General features: G+C 42.2%; 1 protein-coding gene across 2 annotated transcripts in view; it reads right to left on the bottom strand.

The window, feature by feature from the left end:
* Slc39a10 (solute carrier family 39 member 10) overlaps positions 1 to 22,845 on the bottom strand; it is a 100,104-nt gene that overhangs the window by 9,974 nt on the left and 67,285 nt on the right. For both annotated transcript variants that reach the window (XM_041668243.1, XM_041668242.1), the window contains exons 2-5: positions 12,526 to 13,538; positions 10,348 to 10,555; positions 2,089 to 2,258; positions 738 to 926 (exon numbers count right to left, since the gene is read on the bottom strand). In XM_041668243.1, the coding sequence (XP_041524177.1) occupies positions 738 to 926; positions 2,089 to 2,258; positions 10,348 to 10,555; positions 12,526 to 13,527 (1,569 nt within the window). In that variant the 5' untranslated portion in view covers positions 13,528 to 13,538. The remainder of the gene's footprint in view (positions 1 to 737; positions 927 to 2,088; positions 2,259 to 10,347; positions 10,556 to 12,525; positions 13,539 to 22,845) is intronic.

The raw sequence follows: 22,845 nt of genomic DNA, 5'->3' as shown, positions 1-22,845 counted from the left end.
ACAAATACCCAGAGTACTGGGAAGAAAAAAATTACATTTGGAATTAACATGATGGAAGACATTTGTAACTCTTGTCCATCTGTATAATATATGGGGGCTACCTATGTGTCACTACCTCAAACATACCCTGACGTGTACTGTGGCATTCTGTTTAGGCTAACGAGAACCAATGTGAACAGGCTTTAACCACAGCGGACGGGAGCAGCTCTAAACCAGCTTTCTGACATACACAGCTGCAGGCAATCAGGGTGGTGGAGCCATCTTCTCCCAAGCAGTGTATCCGTAGTAAAAAGATTTACTAGTTCCAGAGTTTCCCTTGCTGACTCACAAGCGAGTCTTATTATTCTGACTCCTTCCCGCTGCTATTTCTATTACTGGCCAAGTTTTTATGATAAGGAAGATATTGTACAAAAAAGCTTCACCATAGATAATATAGCGAAAGTCACTTAAAACCAAAAGAGAAGACTCATGAGACCTGTTTCCATATTCACTCTTAAGGAACAGGAAAGCTGCTGACCAGTTATACTCTTAAGTCCTCAGGTATGATGAAACTGTCTCAGACTCTGCTAGACCGTGACTTAAAGGCCAGAGTACACGCAATGACGAAGCGACACTGGTAGAGGCAGGGAAAGGTAGAGAGGAAATACACATAACACCATGCCAAGGAAAACCGCGTGTTCCCAAAGAGAAGCTGTTCTTTAGAGCTGTACCTAATAAACAAGCGTGAAGGCACTTACTCTCTGCTGCTTGTAGTGCTTGAACATCCTAATGCAGTGCTCGATGATGAACAGCAGATAAATGCCTCCCAGGGCGACCAGTCCCTTCAGCACGGCATCATACTCCTCCAGAAACTTCTTCGACTCATGCCCGTGAGAATGGCCATGCCCGTGGGCATGCTGATGGCTGTGGTCATGTCCACCCTGAGACTGTTAGTGAGGAAAACAACGGAAATCATTCCAAATTTTGACCATAACATCCACAGACATAGAAAGACTATATTCTCAGTTTAATTTTTAAACTTTCTACTAATACATAAAAACTACACAAACTTATTGGGTTCCTTGAATATTTTGATACATGCATGTATTATACAAGGTTCAAGTCATTTATCCTTTCTCTATGGTGAAAAACCAACTGGAGCTCTTCTACACACATCACCTCCACACCTACAGTCCACCTGTGCTCCCCTCATCCTCACCTCCACACCTACAGTCCACCTGTGCTCCCCGCATCCTCACCTCCACACCTACAGTCCACCTGTGCTCCCCGCATCCTCACCTCCACACCTACAGTCCACCTGTGCTCCCCTCATCCTCACCTCCACACCTACAGTCCACCTGTGCTCCCCTCATCCTCACCTCCACACCTACAGTCCACCTGTGCTCCCCGCACCCTCACCTCCAGCCACCTCTACTGCGCTAAAGGACGGCAGAGCTTACATCTCCCACTAACCCTCACCGAGCCACTGACAGGTCAAGCTCTCCCATCCCTCCTGCCATTCAGCTTCCTCTACTCTCAACTTTTGTGAGATCAAAGCAGGAGCTGGCAGGATGGCTCGGTGGTTAAGAGATCAAAGTGTCGGAGCCCACGTGTGACTTATGGATAGCTTTTAAATCTCACAGCACTTCACTGCTCTTAGATCACACCAAGTTGTCTTCCAGTTCATTTCCTTGGCTTAGCCCCTGGAAGTTACTGTATTCCATGATAAATGCCTCTAAGGGTGAGAAAACTCAGTGAGTGAGTAAAACCGGAAGAGATAACAAAAAGTAATGAGTCCTTTGTAAACAGAAATTAATGTCACCACTTCAACCACAAATATCTGGCAAAAGTAAAAATGAATCAGCCACTGACTTGAATGCTCGCCTGCGCCCTCCGGCTAGATGCACGACCCATACAACGTGCCACATGCATTTCTTGAAAGGTTTTCTTAACATACTACAAAGATGAATAATCTAACACTCCTGGTACCATTTAAAACCACCTGTAAGAACACACAACCAAACAGGAACTGCTGCGGAGGCTACCCACCACACTCTCAACGCTACCATCTTTATGTGCCACTTTCAGCAGATTAGAAAGATTTCTTACATGGGGCAGCAGATGAAGAAGGGCATCTCCACTCATCGTCCCTACAGCCAGCGCCACGAGGAAGGTGAGGAGGAATTTGAAGCATCCCTGGTTGATGATAGGTACCAGGATCACGCCCAGCAGGGAGAGCAGGCTGATGACAGTGATGGAGATGATGCCGCAGATCCACGCTGCAGGGAAACAGTCGCATTAGTCCAGGAGCTCTCAGCAAACAGCTGAGCGAGCCAAGGAGACAAAGACACTTCCAGAAACTCCAACAATCACACATAGTGCCCATGCTCGTCTACGACATAAAGTCATTTCACAAGAGAATTATATAACTTTACTGTATCAGGTGATTTACCTACTATAATTTAAAGTTCTTCAAACAATATATTTAATAAACAATGTATCAGCTTCAAATGAAGTATATCCATATGACTAACAAAACAGCACCATAAACTGTAGCTTCATTGTTATAAGCAATGACTCTCAGCTAGGTGTGGTGGTTCACTCTGGTACTCTTAGCTACTTGAGGATGAGGCAGAGGACTGCCATGTTCAAGTTTAGACTTGGCAATTTAGCAAGACCCTGCAAGAGTCAAAGAGAACAGGGCTCGACCATGCGGCAGTGGCAGTGTTGGCAGGCATGAGGCCCGGTACCGCAAGGGCGTGTGAAGACCGTGCAGACGATGCCACAATGTGCACTAGAGTACCTTCAGCTTCTCCAGAACAAATGTTCTGTGTTCATTGCAGAACATGGGAGTCAGCATGCCATGGCGTGCGCCAGCTGACAGTCAAAAGGGCAGTAAATCCTCATTAGATAACTCAGCTCACAGAACTAACACAGTAGGCCACCCCTAATGGGAAGCTTTGTGGCTTACTTTCTTAACAGATAACCACTAGCAGATATGAATGGGAGACTAAGACCCAAGACCCAAACATGTAACTAACACCACAGGGATGAGGTCATGACACTAGACCCAGACTCAAATTTCGTCATTGCAAACATTTTGAGAAAACGAGAGAACAGAAACTCCGTTGCTTTCCAAAAATCTTAGGTCAGGGAAATATTGCAGAAGCAACACAGTTGCTGAAACCTAAGGATTAAAAGGAGACTCTTCCACCTGATGTTATTACATGTTATTACAGGACACTCTAATTAAAAATCCTACTTCAGGAAGAAAAATCCAAGGTCAAAGCTCATTTAATAATGATAGCAAAGTCACTGCACCTCTGTCCACTGGCAATAACAGGAAACCTATGGGAAAGCCTGGCAGTGTCAATGGGTCAAAGAAAGGGCCACAATATTTATTTTCATTTTGTGTATGAGTATTTTCTCTCCACATGTTGTGCAGTGCCGGAGGAGGCCAAAGAGGGCGTCACATCCCCAGAAATGTTTATATATGGCTGTGAGCCACCATGTTGATAGCAGGAACTGAGTCTGGGAACAGCAAGTGCTCTTAACCACTGAGCCATCTCTCCCGCCTCAAGGGGCCTCACTAAACTTCACACCTAAGGTTTTGAAGTCAGTAAACTAACAAAGTAGCTAAGGTTTATTAAAATCACCCAAGCTCTTTCTAGCTTTAATCATATTCACGGGATAAGGAAAGATTAAAGAGAAACTGTACTAATGGGACAAAGCAATGTTGGTAACAAAAACAGAGGCAAAATGTCTTCTGCAGTCATGTTTGACTCCTTTCCAAAGATATTACCCGTCACTGGCAATGCTCCAGCCTAGGCCCAGCCTAGCTCAAGACAGTGACTGGAAAGCAGCTTCAATAAGGAATTAAAGGAAGAGGCAGGAAACTAGCTGGGAAGACCAGTCTCTATCGGTGTCTGTGCAATTAAACAACATATACATTAACTAGCATAGAGTAAGCGTCTGCTCACAGAGCTGAGGTCCAGCTGATGGTGGAATACTAAGCATTCACAGGGCCTGAGTTTAAACCTAGTATGAGGGGAAATATATTGCTTGATAAAGAGAGAAAATCCTACAGAGAAACCCTGTCTCGAAAAACCAAAAAAAGAAAAGAAAAAAAGAGAGAAAAATCTACTACTTAAACAATAAACTTCTCAAAAGGAACACTGTCTTAAGCAGTGCTTCTACTATGCTCATGCTAACTTCTGGCTAGCAGTATCTTGGATGTGAAAATAAAAAGCCTAGGAAACATTCTATGAATTCACACAAATTGTAATGTTCTGCTACGGCAATTTCAAATGGCTCTTGGTCAGCTATCCGAGAGTCAAGCAGTCAACTGAACAAAATCTAACTCAATAGACATCAAATTTTCAATATGCCAATGGCTGCACTAAACACACTATAGATGAATATCAGCCACCAGCAGCTAACACAAACTAATCATGAGCATGGGGGAGCTGTGTGAGCCCACATGTAACAGCTATGGTGTTGCAGTACACTTGTTTAGCTGTATAAAGATGGGTCGCATTTGTTTAGTTCTGTAAAGCTTCATGGGAATAAGGGTCCAGTCTGGCAGCTGAAGAGTTATGAGATACCTGTAGCAGTATTGTTAGGAGTCTATTTAATACCAACCAACTGTACACTCAATAAGAACTAATTGTTCTATTTTAACGCTAAAAATGGAAGGAAAAAAATTCCCATTTTGTTGGTTTAACTTTTAAAAAATGTGGTAAAACATCTAACATAGTATTAGCTATTTGAGAAAGTCAAAATTAAACACAGGAGCTAGGGACTTGCCTCAGAAGCACACGAACCCAGGGGGACAGGCAGGTCTGGCCATAACTGGTCAGAGATGGGATGGTAGCAGATACCTAGCCCAGTCCTCGAGAGATGGGATGGTAGCAGATACCTAGCCCAGTCCTCGAGAGATGGGATGGTAGCAGATACCTAGCCCAGTCCTCGAGAGATGGGATGGTGGCAGATACCTAGCCCAGTCCTCGAGAGATGGGATGGTAGCAGACACCTAGCCCAGTCCTCGAGAGATGGGATGGTAGCAGACACCTAGCCCAGTCCTCGAGAGATGGGATGGTAGCAGATACCTAGCCCAGTCCTCGAGCTCCGACTCACTGTCTTTTTCATAGTCATGGTACTTTCCGAGAACACTTGGCTAAGTGTTATATGTCACTTATGATTTACTTACTATGAGAGGCCTCACCAAAAAAAAAAAAAAATAGATAAGCAAGACAAACTAAGGAAAATTATGCCTAAAAGTAAGAAGAAATGTTTTTTTTTTTAAAGATTTTATTTATTTATTATGTATACAACATTCTGCCTGCATGAAGAGGGCGCCAGATCTCATTACAGATGGTTGTGAGCCACCATGTGGTTGCTGGGAATTGAACTCAGGACCTCTGGAAGAGCAGCCAGTGCTCTTAACCACTGAGCCATTTCTCCAGCCCAGTAAGAAGAAATGTTAACAGCTAGTTAATCTAAATGACAGCTCCAAATCTGAGCTAACTGTAAGAAAGATGAAGACAATGTTGTATAACGGCCTAAAACTATCACCAGTGCTCACACTTACCGTGAGGTCACAAACATAGGGAGGAAGGTGAATCATTTATCTGCCATGAACTGTCACCTACTGGTGATGCACAGCCACCTCTAACTACAGTTCCTGGGGAACCATCTGTAACCTCAGCCCCTGGCACAAGGCGTACGCATGGAGCACAGACATATATGCAGGCAAATCCCTATACATGTTAAAAGTAAATAAAAACTCAGAAACACCCAGACAGCCCCTATAGCTCAGCTATTCCACACTGTTTCACTAGTGGAACCAGTGCGGTGTGCGTTACTATAAACTTCCTCTTCCAGTTATTTACTTTTAATTTCTCAAAAAAAATCTCAGTTCCCCACTACTATAAATTTGTGCATTTTCCTAGCAAGTTACTAATCTTTTTCATGGAAAATAACAATTCTTCTGACCCAGAAGTGTGAGGCTGTTTTGAATATTCTCTATTTAGAAATATCTTTCCAGGTTGTTCACTGATTTTTAGCTTACATAAGCTCCTAATTTCTAAATACACTAGGGGGAAAAGCATTGCAATTTTTTTTTCAATTTCTAACCAAATAATTGTGTTTTTGTAATCACAATTTATGCAGTGTAAAACACAGCTGTAAAGGTATCTTTTAGAAAACTGATACCTAGCAAGCAATAAACAAACTATTAAATACAACTAGCTAATGTTCTTTATTTGTACCCAAGATACCATATGCAATAAAAAGAGCGAAGTGTCTGAAGCAAGCTCCACTTACTCCACAAATTAGATTGCTCGAAACGTTAGAGGTCTTCAAGCTTAGTTATTCCCAGCTCCTCTTCTCATTACCAGAGAGAAAATGCATTCTTTCACAAAGACGCGCTCATCTGTGGAAACTTTCTAATTAACTTGGTGCAAAGCATGTGCAAGATAGCAGTTTCCACTGTTTCAGCATTTTAATTGGCAGAAACTGCTTAGCAGCCTCTTCAGAACCCTTGGTAATTAGGCGAGGGTCAACCCTGAGACTACATGAGCCAATCCTGTGAAACAAACGGTTTCTGCCGCACACACCACTCAGGGTACCTGGTTTACCGCAATCTTTGAACAAAGTTAATGAGGTGGTAGCTGAGTCACTATGGGAAATTTATATAAAACAAGTTAACCCTCCTGAATGGTGCAGCAGTCGTTACAAATAATTACTAGCAGGGCATTTTCCCTAACAATTATTAACATCTATCACGACATAATTAATTCAAGCTGCATTTCTGACAATGCTAAAAACCACCTGCAAACAACTAATCAATATTCACTATTTGTAGCATACTTGATTTCAAAAACAAGCAAATTCCATCTAAGGCTTTCGAACTGAAAAGGCTGTAACTTCCAGGATGACTAGCTGCATGCCTGTCATCACCTCATTTCAGTGTGGACTATGGCAATATCACAGCTTAGACGATGCCAATTAAAAAAGCCCCAATTCACGATTGGCATGGAAACAAAAACCCGGAATTTTTTTTAGACTCCTTCAAAATAAAAACACTACTGGTTTTAACTATAAATGAAACAATCTTGTTAGTTTCCATTTTTCTCTATAAGAAAAAGCACATTTTATTTCCAATTAAACTTAATCTCTAATTCCCTTTTCGTGGCAGTGGAGGAACGGTCGGTCTCCCATCTACACAGAACAATAGACGGGAAGTCAAGAACGAGGGCAAATTAGATCTTCTGCGCGTGAACATTCAAATCCACTGTGCTCCCTTAGTCTCTGCCCTTCCTACCAGCATGAAGCCAGGCTTGAGGATTTATCTTTTCTTTCTTTTTTTCTAAAATACGGTGTCTGAACTAAGTAGTCCACGCTGGCCTTGGACTCAGAGAACCACCTGTGTCTGCCTCTTACGTTTTTTTATTACAGGGCATGCGCACATATTTGGTTAAGACTGTTCTTGAGGGTTTTCAACCACTAATCAACACAGAGAACCAGAGTTACACCAACACTCTACACCCTTCCCTCTTAGGCCTACACATTTTTCAAAAAGCCATTAATAAAACTGTATCCAGCTGCTCGCTTTGCTCTCGCTTACATTCCAGTAAAGCGATCAGATACTCCTAAGGAAGAGGACCCACAGCACTAGACAGGGACAAGGCTCTAAACACCACGTGGGAACCTAGAGCTCACACTTCAAGGCTGGCAGCTATGCACACTTGAACGAAGCGCTTCTCCAAGCCTCACAAAACTGAGAGAGAAGGACGTGGCTGCCTTAGGGCTTTAATAAATCAGTCAGGAACAGAAGCACAACCTGTGGTCACAGCTACAGGAGGCTGAAGCAAAATTACCTGAGCCCAAGTTCAAGGTCAGCCTGGGTAACATTGCACAAGAGAGAGAGAGACTTCCTTGTATAATACATAGTAAGGTCCCAATAATTGTAGCCTATTATAGTTTATTTATCTAGTCCAAGGTTATTTTCCCACTGGAAAAAAAAGAGGGGGCAATAATACAAATGTACACACTGAGAAGACTGACTGCCCTTGGTAAGAGAACATTTGCTTTTATTTGCAGTGTTCCAGGATGTTACACTATCAGTATCCCAAATAACATTCTCTTAAATGAGAATCAGGTATTCCTAATAGTGTCTACTTTATCACTATGTAATAATCGTCTATTATTTAATTCTGTCCTTTACCATGCTAGAATTCAATCTTTATCCATACCCATCAATACCGTTCTAAGAAATTTTAATTACCATGCCCTAGGATCAAAACCCCTTTGATATTTCAGCCTGAACTGTAGTTATCTTAAGCTCAGTGATACACCTGTGGTTTTGCATATGGGTAAGGACTTATGGAAACTACAATTTTTAGAATATTTTACTATACTCACTACATATTTAATGAACTTCAATAAACCTCTCCCTAGAATATAACAGAGAGCTTCTAGGCTAATATTAAACAATTTATTCATTGAATCAACACGAGTGCTTGTTTCTTATCTAAAGCTCTACTCATGTGTAGAGAGTTATTAATACCTAGTCACTATCTTTAACTGAGGGCCAACAAAAACACATTTATCTAAATCACTCGCCTTTAATCCCAGCACACAGGAGGCAGAGGCAGGTGGGTCTCTGCGAGTTCGATGCCAGCCTGGTCTACAATGTGAGTTCCAGGACAGCGAGGGCTACACAGGGCTACAACCCTGTACAGAAACACCGGGGGCGGGGGAGACCCCCTAGTGTCTACTATTAGGGAACAGGTAGATGTGTTGACAAGGGAACCCGGCTAAGCTGCGGGTGAAGAGTAAATTAGCACAGAACATCTAATGCCTGAGCCGAAACTTGGAAGGTAAAGAACGGAAGAAAAATAACAACCAGCTGTTGGCTAAGCTTACTGAGAAAAGAGAAAGGTGAGGGATGGGCAGGAAGTGAGCGAGCAGTAGAGAAAGCCTAAGGCTTCTAACCTTGACCCCATAGGGCACAGTATAGTGCACATGAAAAAAAGATGTACCAGCAGTGTAACACAAAGTATAACCAATGTGAAGACATGGCTAAAATCATAGAGGGAAGACAGGATTCAACTAAATCCAGAAGGGAATGGGATAAGAATGAGCTACCCACAATTCTTCTCAGACAACCCTTCATGTTTGTGGGCTGTCACGCATTAAGTGGGCAAGTTACTTAACTTCTCTATGCCTTGGTTTCTATCTAAACAGAAAGCAAAACCACATGTGAAAAAATAAAACTAAAGACGCAATCACAAAATTTCTCTTAGGATCATTTGCTGAAATTTAGTGAGGAAGAAAAAGCATATAAAACATTTGGCATATAAACATTAAAATGTCTTAATTATACAGGTTGAAGCCTAGCACAACTATCTACTATCTGATATGATAGGAAAAATAATACTGCCCGCCTTCTAAGACTGCTGGGAGGAGTGAATTAACTGAGTTTAGAAGAAGGGCCCACGAAAAGTTTATAAAGCAAATAAACAACATTACTAATGCAATGTCAAAAACAAACCACTTCTATGCTACAGGATCTCATTCACATCTTAGAAAATAAATCTAGTTTAAGTGCCAGAAATGCCTTGTAAGGAGGAAGAACGTAACAAGCAAGAGGAAATGAAGCTATTTCGACAATCACAAAGCAAGACGAACATAAGCAAAGGTTACAGTAAAGTCCACGGGGTTAGAAAATGTCTAGATTAGACTCCTGGTTACCCAAGTGAAAAGAGAAAAGAACATTAGAAGGAAGGAAGTTCTCACTTCTCTCAAAAGAATGGTGGTGGAGCTCAGGTCCACGAGAGCTACAGTAAACTGTCACGCAGTAGAATTTTGTGATGTTAAGAGGGAAGTCCTGTGGACATGGCGGGAAGTTACTCGGCCCCTGGCTATGACAGGAAAAACAACCAGCCAGCCTAGGAGGAAGCTGGCAGCCCAACCACGGGGCACGACAGATAAGCTCCCACTCTTCAGCCTCTAACCTCCCGTTCACTCTTTGAATCCAATCATCTTTGCTTTCACGAAGCCCTACCCCTGCAGAAGATCAAATAATCCTAACTTCAGATAACTTTAGAGGGTCCATTATTTACAGGTGCTCGTCAAGAAGATTTTTACTTCCTCTTTAATTTTGTTCTCTGTCCAAAAACCATTCCTCTAGACGACCAGAAGAATAAAATTAAAATTTACTCAGCCTCTTCTCTCCAACTGTATTTTATATGCATATCTAAATATGATAGAACATTAAAATCTTACACTAAAAACAACAAGGTAGTATTCCTTTTTAACTAACAGTTTATGAGTACTATCTAAGGAAGAAAAAAGGTCTCTTACCTGACGCCCCTATATTCGCCTTATCTTCAGGAACCAGAGTTTTATCCTTGCTTAAATCTTCAACTAAAAGTTTGTCAAAATGCTCAATACAAAGTCGGCTGTCAATCTGATAGAGCAATGCAGGGCAAAGGTACGTGAACAAATCGGGTGAGATGGGAGAGTTGGCGCCAAGACCAAAGTGTTTTAACAGCTGAGTGACGTTCAAACACTGCAAGGAAATGGAGAAAAGAAAGTGAGTATAAGCAGGTCTTCAGATTGTGCAGAAATAAATTATTGTACAATTAAAACATTTCAAATATCCCTTGAAAATATTGCAATACAAACACATAAGAATCATCCTTTCCACAGGAATTTATGTAAAGATTTAACAGGGATTCATCCTACTAGATTACTCAAGGCTTTCTAGAGGTCCTACCCATTTTTCTGTCCTAACACATGGAGATTCACAGAGATCAGAAGGGCTCTTCCTTACCAAAGTGCAGCATCGATGACACAAAACCCATCAGCACAGGCACGTTTCCTGCCGAAGGCAGGCCAGGAGAGTGCTATATTGAATAGTCGGGGACACTTTAGCTCAATGAGTTTGATCAGCACAACAGGAAAATAGTAACAGCAACCCATGAGAACACACACACACACACACACTCCCGTTCTAGTCCAGTGTGCCATGTGCACTGAGGGAAACAAGGACGATGAAAAAGGGCAGTAGCTGGGGATGCCCCTCACTGCAAAGTCTTGGGTTTAATCTCAGTACTATAAGTAAAAATTGATGTCTTATATTAAGATTAAGGAACTGGACCCTTTCTTTTCTTCTTATAATCTACCTGGTCTGGTTGCATACTTCTTTATTGCTCCATCTTTTCAGGAGCTCAAAATAACCATGACATACAAAATCAAAACCTACTCTCAGGTCTTAGTAACTGTGAGGTACTACCCTACTCAATACTCAAAACATTTTCACAAATTCCAGTGTGTGGGGGCGTCAGATCTGCCAGGACAGCAGCATGAAGATCGTGAGTCTGACACACTGAGCAAATATGAGAATGATATGATAGCACATAGGGAAGGCATGGGGGTCTTACCCATAATAACAAATGTACACTTTGAAATCTCATTAAAACTTTGACGTATCTTCTTGTTAAAACGACTGTTTGTAACTGCCGGCATCAGGTGTCTGCTGATTTAGCCAGGAAGGAACGGCAATGAACTCACGCAGATGCACGGTAATCTCAAACGCAGTCACTCGCCCTCCCCTCATCTGATGGTGCTGCTCATCGTTCATACAAACAAATAAAGTCAAAGCGTTTCTAAACTTGAATGAGACCACTAGAAATCAGAAGAAAAGTAGGACTGGCAGACATATAACCAAAGACTACACTTTAAAAACCAAGGAGGAAACAGTCAAAAGTGCAAAGCCCTCCACAGCATGAGGACTGAGAAGAACAGGAGCATTCCCGGAGTCAGGGCACTTCCCACCACTCATCGCTCCAGCCAGCCAGGCCTGATCATAAAGAAATGAGACGAGAGGCCCAATGCATGCACAGAAGCTCAGAAGATAAAACGCTGGAAACCATTAATGGATTCCAATACATTAATAATTATGCAAGATAAACTGTTATGGCTACTTTCAAAAAGGCCAGGTTGATCAAGAGAAAACATGTTTTAATTTTCAAATATTTAAAAAACAGCCACAGTATTAATTAACAGTGACAACTGTCAATTAGAGTCAGAATCCCTAAAACAACATTGCAAAAGAAACTAAGAATATATTTCCAAACAACATTTAAATATTTAGACTTGAGGAATACAAATTTGAGAATAAATAAAACAGTGACTAAGAATTTCCAACATTGGGGGCTGGAGAGATGGCTCAATGGTTAAGAGCATTGCCTGCTCTTCCAAAGGTCCTGAGTTCAATTCCCAGCAACCACATGGTGGCTCACAACCATCTGTAATGGGGTCTGGTGCCCTCTTCTGGCCTTCAGGCATACACGCAGAAAGAATATTATATACATAATAAATAAATATTTAAAAAAAATTTCCAACATCAATTTTAATTCCTTAATTCTACCTGACGTTCCACAAGTAACTACTCCTTATCCAAACCTAAACTGCTCCACAACTACCTGAGAACCACCCAAGACTACCACGACACCATGGAATCCGTTTTATACCTACTTCATGTTGGCGGTCATCTTCACTGTGGTCTTTGTGGCTAGCAGTGGAATAAATTGCACTTTTTTTAACATGCGGAGCTTCTCGCTTTCTCGTATGCCGAAGTTCACTGTCAATATCAGGATCAAGATCTTGGTGTCCGTGGGCATCATGCTCTGGAAGGTGTGCATGCGGATGACCCGGGCTATGTGCACGGTCAGGCTTGTGAACCCGATTATGCTCGTATTGCTCACTGTGGTCATGGTTGGGGAGGAAACCTGGTGTGTTAGCTTCGGAGTTTTCTTTCTTCCTCTTCCCTTTTTCCTTTTTCCTGACCTTCAACGGCTTCACTTCAGACTGTTCTTGGGTTCTGTTGGTCTCTGTGGAAGGTCCATGACCCGGCTCGCCGTGCTCACTGTGAGGGACAGAATCATTGTGGAGACGCTGAGTCGTGTTCTGATCCAGGTGGTGATGTGAGCGGTGGCGATGACGGAGGCGGTGATTGTGGTCATGCAGGAGTTTGTCATCAGACTTGGCGGGGACCTCAGCTGCCTCTTTCTCGGGACCGCACCTGTGGTCTCTCTGTGCCGGCACACTGGTCGCAGTGCGGTTCTCTGCGCTGACATGACTGTGGGAATGCCGGTGGCTGTGCGAATGGAAATGCTTTCCCTCCTGAACTGCCAGGATGTCTAAGTGAGACACGTGATCGTGGCCCAGGTCCTCGTGATTAATCTCAACGACTTTGATCTCTCCAAGGCCCAAGTTTGTTAAAAGTTTCTCCAGCCCGAAAAATGATAATCTTCCATTTTCACCATAACGGTCAAAAAGTTTGTCAATATAGTACTTCTTTTCATTTTCAGCATCCTGTACTGAAAACTTGCTGGACTCTGAGTCCGTCATCCCACGGTGGTGTCTGTGCAGCTCCTCGGGGCCATGGCCATGGTCCTCATGGCAGTGGTTGCAATGATGGAAAACAAATGTCAGCAAACAAATGAGGCAAAATTTTGTGTGTATGTGCACCTTCATCTCTATTCCTCCTAAAGAGATCGGAGAGAGATGGTTAGTGTGTATGTGTGCACCTTCATCTCTATTCCTCCTAAAGAGATCGGAGAGAGATGGTTAGTGTGTATGTGTGCACCTTCATCTCTATTCCTCCTAAAGAGATCGGAGAGAGATGGTTAGTGTGTATGTGTGTACCTTCATCTCTATTCCTCCTAAAGAGATCGGAGAGAGATGGTTAGTGTGTATGTGTGCACCTTCATCTCTATTCCTCCTAAAGAGATCGGAGAGAGATGGTTAGTGTGTATGTGTGCACCTTCATCTCTATTCCTCCTAAAGAGATCGGAGAGAGATAATTAGTGTGTATGTGTGTACCTTCATCTCTATTCCTCCTAAAGAGATTGGAGAGAGATGGTTAGTTTACACCTGGGTACGGTCAACACAATAACGTTCTTTTGCATTTGCCAAGGCACTAAACAAGTATTTTATCCCATTTCCTTCATGACTACAGTCATTCTCTGCTTCAAGACTCCGTCTAAAAAACAGCCCCTTTTATTTAATTGTATTAGTGAACAGCACTTTTCAATTAATACAAATTCAAGACACAGGACAGTTTTAACTATTTTGAAAACATAAAGACACTCTCTCTCTCTCTCTCTCTCTCTCTCTCTATATATATATATATATATATATATAGTTTTATTGATGGCTTACTTTCAGTCTAGTCCTCTAAAAATAAAAGGTAAAATAAAGCTCCTCTGTTCCTGTAAACAGGGGTCATGGTTAGGTAGGACAGCAATACAGAAAGAAATAAGATGATTGAAATGGGGACTAGAAAGATAGCTCAACAGTTAGATCCTAGATAGAGAGATGATAGATACACATATATACATATTTATCTACCTGTATAGACATATCTATATAGACAGGTGATAGACAACTGTACATATATACATATCTATCTGTATAGATATATCTATATAGACAGGTGATAGACAACTGTACATATATACATATCTATCTGTATAGACATATCTATATAGACAGGTGATAGACAACTGTACATATATACATATCTATCTGTATAGACATATCTATATAGACAGGTGATAGACAATTGTACATATATACATATCTATCTATCTAGACACATCTATCTACACAGACAGACAGATGACAGATTGCTTTTGCAGAGGACCCAAGCCAGTCCCGAGCTGTGGCACCAGGCAGCTTACAATCTGAGGATATTTCAGCTCCAGGGAAATATGACTTCTTCTGGCTGCCGTGGGCTAACTGAACACACACATAAATCTCCCCACAGAGACATGCATACATAAGAGATCTTTTAAAAAATCACTAAAATTGTTTTTAAAAATCAGGAAAAATTTCTCATTACAAACAGATGCTTCGAATTAGATAAAATAAAAATCCAAGAGTAAGTAACTTTCTACAGCTGCCTGATATAAGAAAAATAACTTAAAATCAAATGTATTTTTTGTTTATTTTTATTTTTGTTTCTGAAGGCGGGGTTTCTCTGTGTGGCCTTTGTTGTCCTGGAACTCATTCTGTAGGCCAGGCTGGCCTTGAATTCAGAGATCCACCTGCCTCTGCCTCCTGTGAATGCTGAGATAAAAGGCGAACGCCATCATCCCCAGTTCAAATGTATTTCTATATAGTACAAAAACTAGAGCATGAAACTAGTAACTAATACCTTTATTAATAGCCAACAAATAGCTAGGAATAAATTTAACAAACAAAGTCTAAGGACTGTATGTAGAAAAGGTCCCCACTTTACTGAACAAATTGAAGGTTTAAGTAAATAGAAGACTATCCTATGTTTGAGTGGATGAACTGTTTATCAGATACAATCTCAGTCAAAATCCTAGAAGTTATTTTGTGAAAAGCAATGAGCTGTATGTAACATTTCTGTGAAAACAGACAGCGTCAAGAGTGGCTATGACAAGCTTGAGGAAGAAAACAGACAGGAACGCGTATTCAATTAGTTCTTAGAGACAGTGTGGTAGGTATCTGGTGCAAAAACAGACCAAAGGAAGGCCAACTAGATGGCTCAGCGCATAAAGAAGCTTGCTGCCAAGCCTAATAGCCTGAGTTAAATCCCCAGAATCCACATTTTCCAAGTTTATCCTCCAACCTCTAGAGGCATGTCATGGCATTTGTATACACACACACACACACACACACACACACACACACACACACACACACACACGAGACAGAGATTAAAAATGTAAAAATGAAAAAAAAAGGAATATGCCAAAAGAAGAAAAAATAGTCTTAAAAAGAATACTGTTTCCTTGTTGTCTGTTGGCTCAATTTGCACAAGATCTGACACCACACACAGTCAAGTGCTGATAAAATGGGAGGCAAAACCCTGACAATAAATGCTAAAACAGGAGTGTCCAAAAATGTCAGTCACTGCAGGAGCCGCCAGCTGAAGGCGGGCACTCAACTCTAAATGAATTAAATGTGAATCTGAATTTCGGCTTCTTGGGTATCAATCACATTTACAACGTTGGCCCTCCACATGCAGCTGAGGGCCGCGGTCTTGGGTGGAGTGGACACAGAAGACAATCGTGACTAGGTAAGTCCACCCAACAGCACACTTCGGGATTCCAGAAACAGAATGTGAGCCGGCTTTGGCATTTGGAACTCTTCTGAACATGCAAAACTAATTTCATATTACATTTTAGCTAATTCACATCTGAAACTCGTTAACTGGTATTTTATATCCTGTTACTACTATGTATTGGAACTGATGCAGGCATTTTACATCAGCATGTTGTAAGAGAGCACAACTTAATTCAGACTAGCGTATTTCAGGTGCTCAGCAGTCGTACGTGACCACCGACCACCGTTACTCGCAAGCGCAGCTCTAGGAAAGTTACTTAAGAACTTCAAGATAGGAGACAGAAGGCGCAGAAAAAGGAAAACTGATGTCACTGACTTCAATTTAAATGAAGGATTTCTGTTCAAAAGGTATCTCCGAAAAAGAAAAAAAACAAAACAAAAAACAAAGAAACAAGTCCTAAGTTTGGAGGTGGGAGGGTGGATCTGAGAGGAACTAGGGGAAGGGTGGATATGATCAAAATGCACTGTCTGGAATCTTCAAAGACTCAATGAAACCATTATGTTCACAAAAGGAAGCCACGGCCTGGGAGAAGACCACCGGGAGCAGAAAGGTATGGACTCTGCTGTTTACAGGGGAGTTAAAACGCAACAAAAGCACCTTTCCTTTTTAGGACTTACATGGTAGGGAGAGAAGGGAGGACCACACTCTAGAGCGGTTCTCTTCTGTGGAACAGAGGAGGAGACTTGGAGTCGAGAGAAGCACTCGTGTCTGACTATTTCATCGTGTGTTCTTTCTTTCACAAAGACGAGGAAAACTGACCAGAGGTAACCTGACAGATCTTTAACACCTGTTGACGCCGGGTAGTGGGAGGCGAGTGGTCGCTGTTTTCCTGACCCCATCTACCTGGGTTAGGTTATGGAGCTGTTTTCCTGACCCCATCTACCTGGGTTAGGTTATGGAGCTGTTTTCCTGACCCCATACACCTGCACAGAGGTTATGGAGCTGTTTTCCTGACCCCATACACCTGCACAGAGGTATGGAGCTATTTTCCTGACCCCATACACCTGCACAGAGGTATGGAGCTGTTTTCCTGACCCCATATACCTGCACAGAGGTATGGAGCTGTTTTCCTGACCCCATACACCTGCACAGAGGTATGGAGCTGTTTTCCTGACCCCATATACCTGCGCAGAGGTTAGCGAGGGGTGGTGCTGAGTGGTATCAGGATCCTCCTGGAGGCAGGCATACCCTAGTCAAGGAGTTACTACACCCTACTCAGACCTGCCACATCCGAGTCTTGGGTTCTGGTCAAACAGTGTTTCAATCCAGCTTCTTAATGAGTCCGATAGAAACTAGCTAAAGTTTGAGGTCTAACAATTTATACCAATAAATTATCAAACACTCCTCGTTAGATACTGTAGTCAACCAAAGGTTTTAATTACCTGAATATGTTAGGTTGAATTATAGGTGACATGAGCTAAAAATTATTACAGTCTACACATTTTATTGCAAAGCTACACTGAGATTCGATTTTTTTAACCCAAGCACTTCAATTTCTTATCCAGTTTCACTAAAAAAAAGTCACCATTACAAAAATATTAAATTTTAGTGATGTGGCTAGAAGCTACAGACCACCAAAAAACTGAGAACCACCAGAAGGGAGGGAAAAGGAAATACGGTAATTAAGGCTTCTCCCTTAACGTTTCCAGAGTCTGTGGTCACCTGGTTTCAGACTTGTTGAGCCCCGGGGATGCAGGACAACAGACCACTGTAGGCTGGTTAGACGTGAGACTGAAGGTCTCTGTTACAGACACTACAGGAAAGCCGTACAAGGGCTCACTGACAATTCAGGGTATCTGACTACATACATCTACGAGGCAATAATCAATCGTGTGTTAAAAACATGACATACCTTTTAGAATGAAGTGAAATATCCCATCAAAAGGACGGGGCATGTCCTGGCAGGATGCTGGCTTCTCAAGTACAACAAGCGGAGCAGAAGAGCCGTGCTGTGTAGGGGCAATGCTAATCAAAACAACAAGCTCCCTGCCTGAGTGACCTCGTTAGCCAAAACCATAATCAATTAATCAATCAAAAAATTTAAAGTTATATTTATTTCACATAGTTTCTTCCCCACCTAGACATTTTAATGGTCAAATGAGAAAGAGTCAGTAACCTGTAAATCCCAACGCAGACACTATTTCTACTAATAACTGTGACGGTTTTGTCTTTATTTCAGAAGCACTGAAATAAGAGAATAATGCAGAGGTAAACTGTCAGCCTAGATAAAATTATATTAATTTTACTTGAACACTCATGACAATGAGCCTCTCCCTCGTCTCGGCCTTACCACTCCTCTCTGAGATGCTGGGGTAAGCTGAAGGTCTGAGTTATCCGCTCATGCGATACACAAGTGTCACACGGCTTGTTCACTGCGCCTTATCTCACTGCTCAATAAACTGGAACCAGCGGTAGTAAATGTAGATTAGAAAATATCTATACAATGACACCATGGAGCAGAAACCCTAGAAATCATATACATAAAATGTATGTCGTTATGGGTCACTATACATTTGTGTAAAGGACTCAATGTGTTGCAGGGATTGTACTCCCCAGCCTCTCAATAACTACATTCAGGGGAGAATTATGGGTCCATAAGAGCAGAAGTGACCCAGGAGTACGCTCTGGCCATCTCGGCACGACCGCCCCAGCAAATATGTTGGAGGAATCCATCTGAGCCAAGACGCTCTGCACAGAGCCCTCTCAAAGGCAGTAGCTCAGGAATCAGCGAGTTCTATCTGTCACAGGAACAGTCTAACTGTGGCAGGGTTTAGGGTCTTTCTGCTCTAGTTATTCTGAAACCTATCAACCTGCCACGGATGGACTCGAACTCAGACAGTGGAAGGAGGAAAAAAAGGAAACTCGGGTTCAGGAGTTCACCCTCGGCAGCCGGGGAAGGAGATACCGCCCTGTCAAGCAGCCACAGTCTCAGTTAACGTGGAGGTGGGAATCCAGGCGCACCTTTAATTTACGGAACTTCCTAGGCATTCCATGGAAGTTTAGAATCCAATAACTGCCACAGGCTACCCGGGGGTGAAAAGGGGATGTAGAAAACGTCAGACAAGTCCATATATGACTCCAACCTAAATACTGGCCTTCAGAGGACTTGGCTGTGCCTTAAACAAAATATTCCCACCATGTCTCTGCTTTAGAGTTCCTCAGGCTTTATGTGTTCAGAGTACTGATTTTATAATTGAGGATCGTCTTAGCTTGGCAAGACTTCTCCTGTGCTCTACAGACAACAATGTGGATCTGACTGCACAGCACGGCAGGATGAGCTCCGACAATAAACTTAGCAGGAGTCACCATGAACATGGGCTCAGGTTCCCTGCAGATCTGTTATACAGCGCCACAGTCGAAAGGTTAGTATCCCTGCATAACTGCTAATTAAGACAGTTAATTTACAATAAGGCAATTTCATCATTGCACAACCACAATATTTCTAAAACCAACATTCTGCTTTGGATGAAATGAAAAAGAAGTTCACTAACGTCCTCCTATACTTAGTTTTAACATCTGAACTGTGCGTACAGCGGTGGTCAACCTGGGCTGCGTCGTGAGACAAGTGGGCTTGTTACTAAGTTCTCTCTCCACCTGGCTGCTGGCCCATGAGCACCTTCACTTTGCATAAAACAGCTGAATTTTATACCCAGATGTGGGTGCTCACCTGCCAGCGTGTTGTCATTTTATACCCAAATGTGGGTGCGTTGTCATTCAACTAATGCTTACTTTTTAACGCCCGTACAAAAATACAGGCTACCAATTTGAATCAGAAAAACAAAATGAAACTGGAAACAGCATGGACAAATGTCTAAAATTTTTTTTTATCCTGAAATAGTTTAAAATTCAGCAGTTGTAGAAATAGCTCCAACTCCACATCACCTTCCCGTCAACTTTTCCCAGTGGTCTTACATAACCACAGGCCACTCCCAAAATCAAGAGACTGATGCTGATTAAATGTAATAACTACACAGCACACGGTTGTCCGTAAGGGAGGAGCCTCCGGGTCCTTACACAACACGAAGCAGGAGGCAGCAGCACACACGCCACACTGGCAGGCACAGGACACTGGGCAGCCCCGCCCAGGACACACAGGCGACTGGGCGGCCCCGCCCAGGACACACAGGAGACTGGGCGACCCCGCCCAGGACACACAGAGACTGGGCGACCCCGCCCAGGACACACAGGAGACTGGGCAGCCCCGCCCAGGACACACAGGAGACTGGGCAACCCCGCCCAGGACACACAGAGACTGGGCGACCCCGCCCAGGACACACAGGAGTGCTTCCCCTTTGCAGTGCTCTTCCTGGAAGGCACACTTACCTCAGCAAATGTCAGTAAACTGGCCTGGCTTATCCAGTTTACAATGCCATGCGTGAACCAAAACACAAGGCTATACACAATAACAAACATTTGTGTCAATTTACATAAAAAGAGAGTTTGAGATCTTAGACAGGACATTCTTCCATAAGGCTTAGAAAATTCTTTAATTGAATTTTTTTACTATATAATGTCAAGTTACAGCTTTTTAGTTTTTCAAGTAAAGTAATAGTACATAAGCGCCTTATACACTAACTGTTATTATTACAAACCTTCTGATAGATATTTTACCTATACAAATAGACATAAATGTAGAAAATTTAAAATACACCCCTCCCCGGGGAATATTTAACACTGAAGGTAGACACGCAGGATGAGACACCAAGACTGTGGAACTGACCGCCTTGGCAGCCAGGGCTCTTGAAACCACAGACTCGAATCTTACAGCAAAGTGGCCCACCCAGCACACCACAAAGACAAATTTAAAGGGGAATGCAACTGTTTCCTAATAACAGCTAGTCAATAAAACAATGTAAACAAAAAACAAAGTCATTCAATTAGTTACTAAGTGACTGACAGGGGAAAGAACACCACTGGGGTTCTAGAAAGGGCCATTAGGCCAGCATAAACTCTATATGGCATCTAACTTTCATTTTCAACAATTAAAAGGGGGGGGGGAGAGAATTTTGCCTCTCCTCAGTTGGCTCTCAGGCACACATGTAATAAACACGAACAGGAAAGTATTACAAGTTCTTTATGCTATCCCTTTTGATGTTCTCAGTTGTTATTTTGAAAGGCAAAAGGTAGGGAGGTAGAAATTCAAAGAAAAACCACTGAACTGCTCAACTGGGATTATGGAAGTATGCCACCCTTTAAGTAAACATCCCTGTAACAATGTATCTACAGTGTGCAGATCTGAAAACCAACTTTTTTTCAATGTTTCATCACAGCACTTCTTCATGAAAGCCGGGATACACCGGAAAGGTAAGTGGGCCTGCATGTGCGGAAGGAACATCAGGCAGGGGTCAGGTATGTCAGGAGGGCTGCGGACAGAAGAGGGCGCTGCACAAAAACCCAACAGCCTCAGTGTGAGTCTCAGCAGAGAGCCAACTCTGCAAAGCTGTCCTGACTTCTACACATTTCTACATCCTAAACTGCTCTGGAAAGCAATTAAGACACTAATATTATTACATGTATTACACTAATATTATTACAGGTACTGTGTACAGCTCACTCATACACACACGCACATATAATAAAGTTATATATAAATATAAATTTATATATTAAAAATAACTTTTTGAAAGATTTGTTAAAGACTAGATTGCCTATTAGTTATGAATCCTTAGGTAAATAATAACATTTAAAATCTTATCACTGCCGGGCGATGGTGGCGCACGCCTTTAATCCCAGCACTCGGGAGGCAGAGGCAGGCGGATCTCTGTGAGTTCGAGACCAGCCTGGTCTACAAGAGCTAGTTCCAGGACAGGCTCCAAAGCCACAGAGAAACCCTGTCTCAAAAAAACCAAAAAAAAAAAAAAAAAAAAAAAAAATCTTATCACTTAGAACGTGAGGCCACTGATCTCTGCTTGTTTCACAGTTAACTAAGAACAAAATAAAAAGTCATACAACATTTTTAAGTGGTAAAAGGCTTTCATTTTTATTTTCCTAACTTGCATTATGTAAATGTTACTTAAGTGCGAGCTATGAACAGTGGTGCTCCCTGGAGGTCATCCCCATTTCTGATGCATTCACAGATGCATATAGAGCACTGCAGACGAGCACTCAGAAAAACTATTTTTTAAATATATATATATATATCCATATTTACCCCAACACTGCCACTGTCTGTCCTCAATAAAGCTCATCTACTAAGGGAACTAACACAATGCATCCTAAACTGCTCTGGAAAGCAATTAAGACACTAATATTATTACATGTGGCATTACTGCTTGACTTAAATTTTTTAAAAAATATTATGTACACAGTGTTCAGCCTCCATGTCTGCCTGCAGGCCAGAAGAGGGCACCAGATCTCATTGTAGATGGTTGTGAGCCATCATGTGGTCGCTGGGAATTGAACTCAGGACCTCTGGAAGAGCAGTCAGTGTTCCTAACCTCTGAGCCATCTCTCCAGCTCCTTTGACTTAAAATTATACAAAGTACAAAACTAGGGAGAAAAGACCCTTTGTAATGGCTTTAACAAAATGTTATCAAAACATTTCAAGGGCACAGCAGGACCAACTAGCACTTCCAAGGCATATCAGGTCCATTCAACTTCAGCAGTAGGAAGGACTCATCCCAACACACCAGCTTCCTGACATTACAGAATCACTCCGAGGATACAGCACTGCAGTACTGAGTTCTCAGCAGAAA

This window comes from Microtus oregoni, unplaced genomic scaffold (assembly GCF_018167655.1).
Source record: "Microtus oregoni isolate MIOR12 unplaced genomic scaffold, Mior012 000018F_ref0000195, whole genome shotgun sequence".
NCBI classification, from domain to species: domain Eukaryota; kingdom Metazoa; phylum Chordata; class Mammalia; order Rodentia; family Cricetidae; genus Microtus; species Microtus oregoni.
Note: the sequence above shows the minus strand (reverse complement) of the source record. Positions and strands in the feature narration are given on the sequence as shown.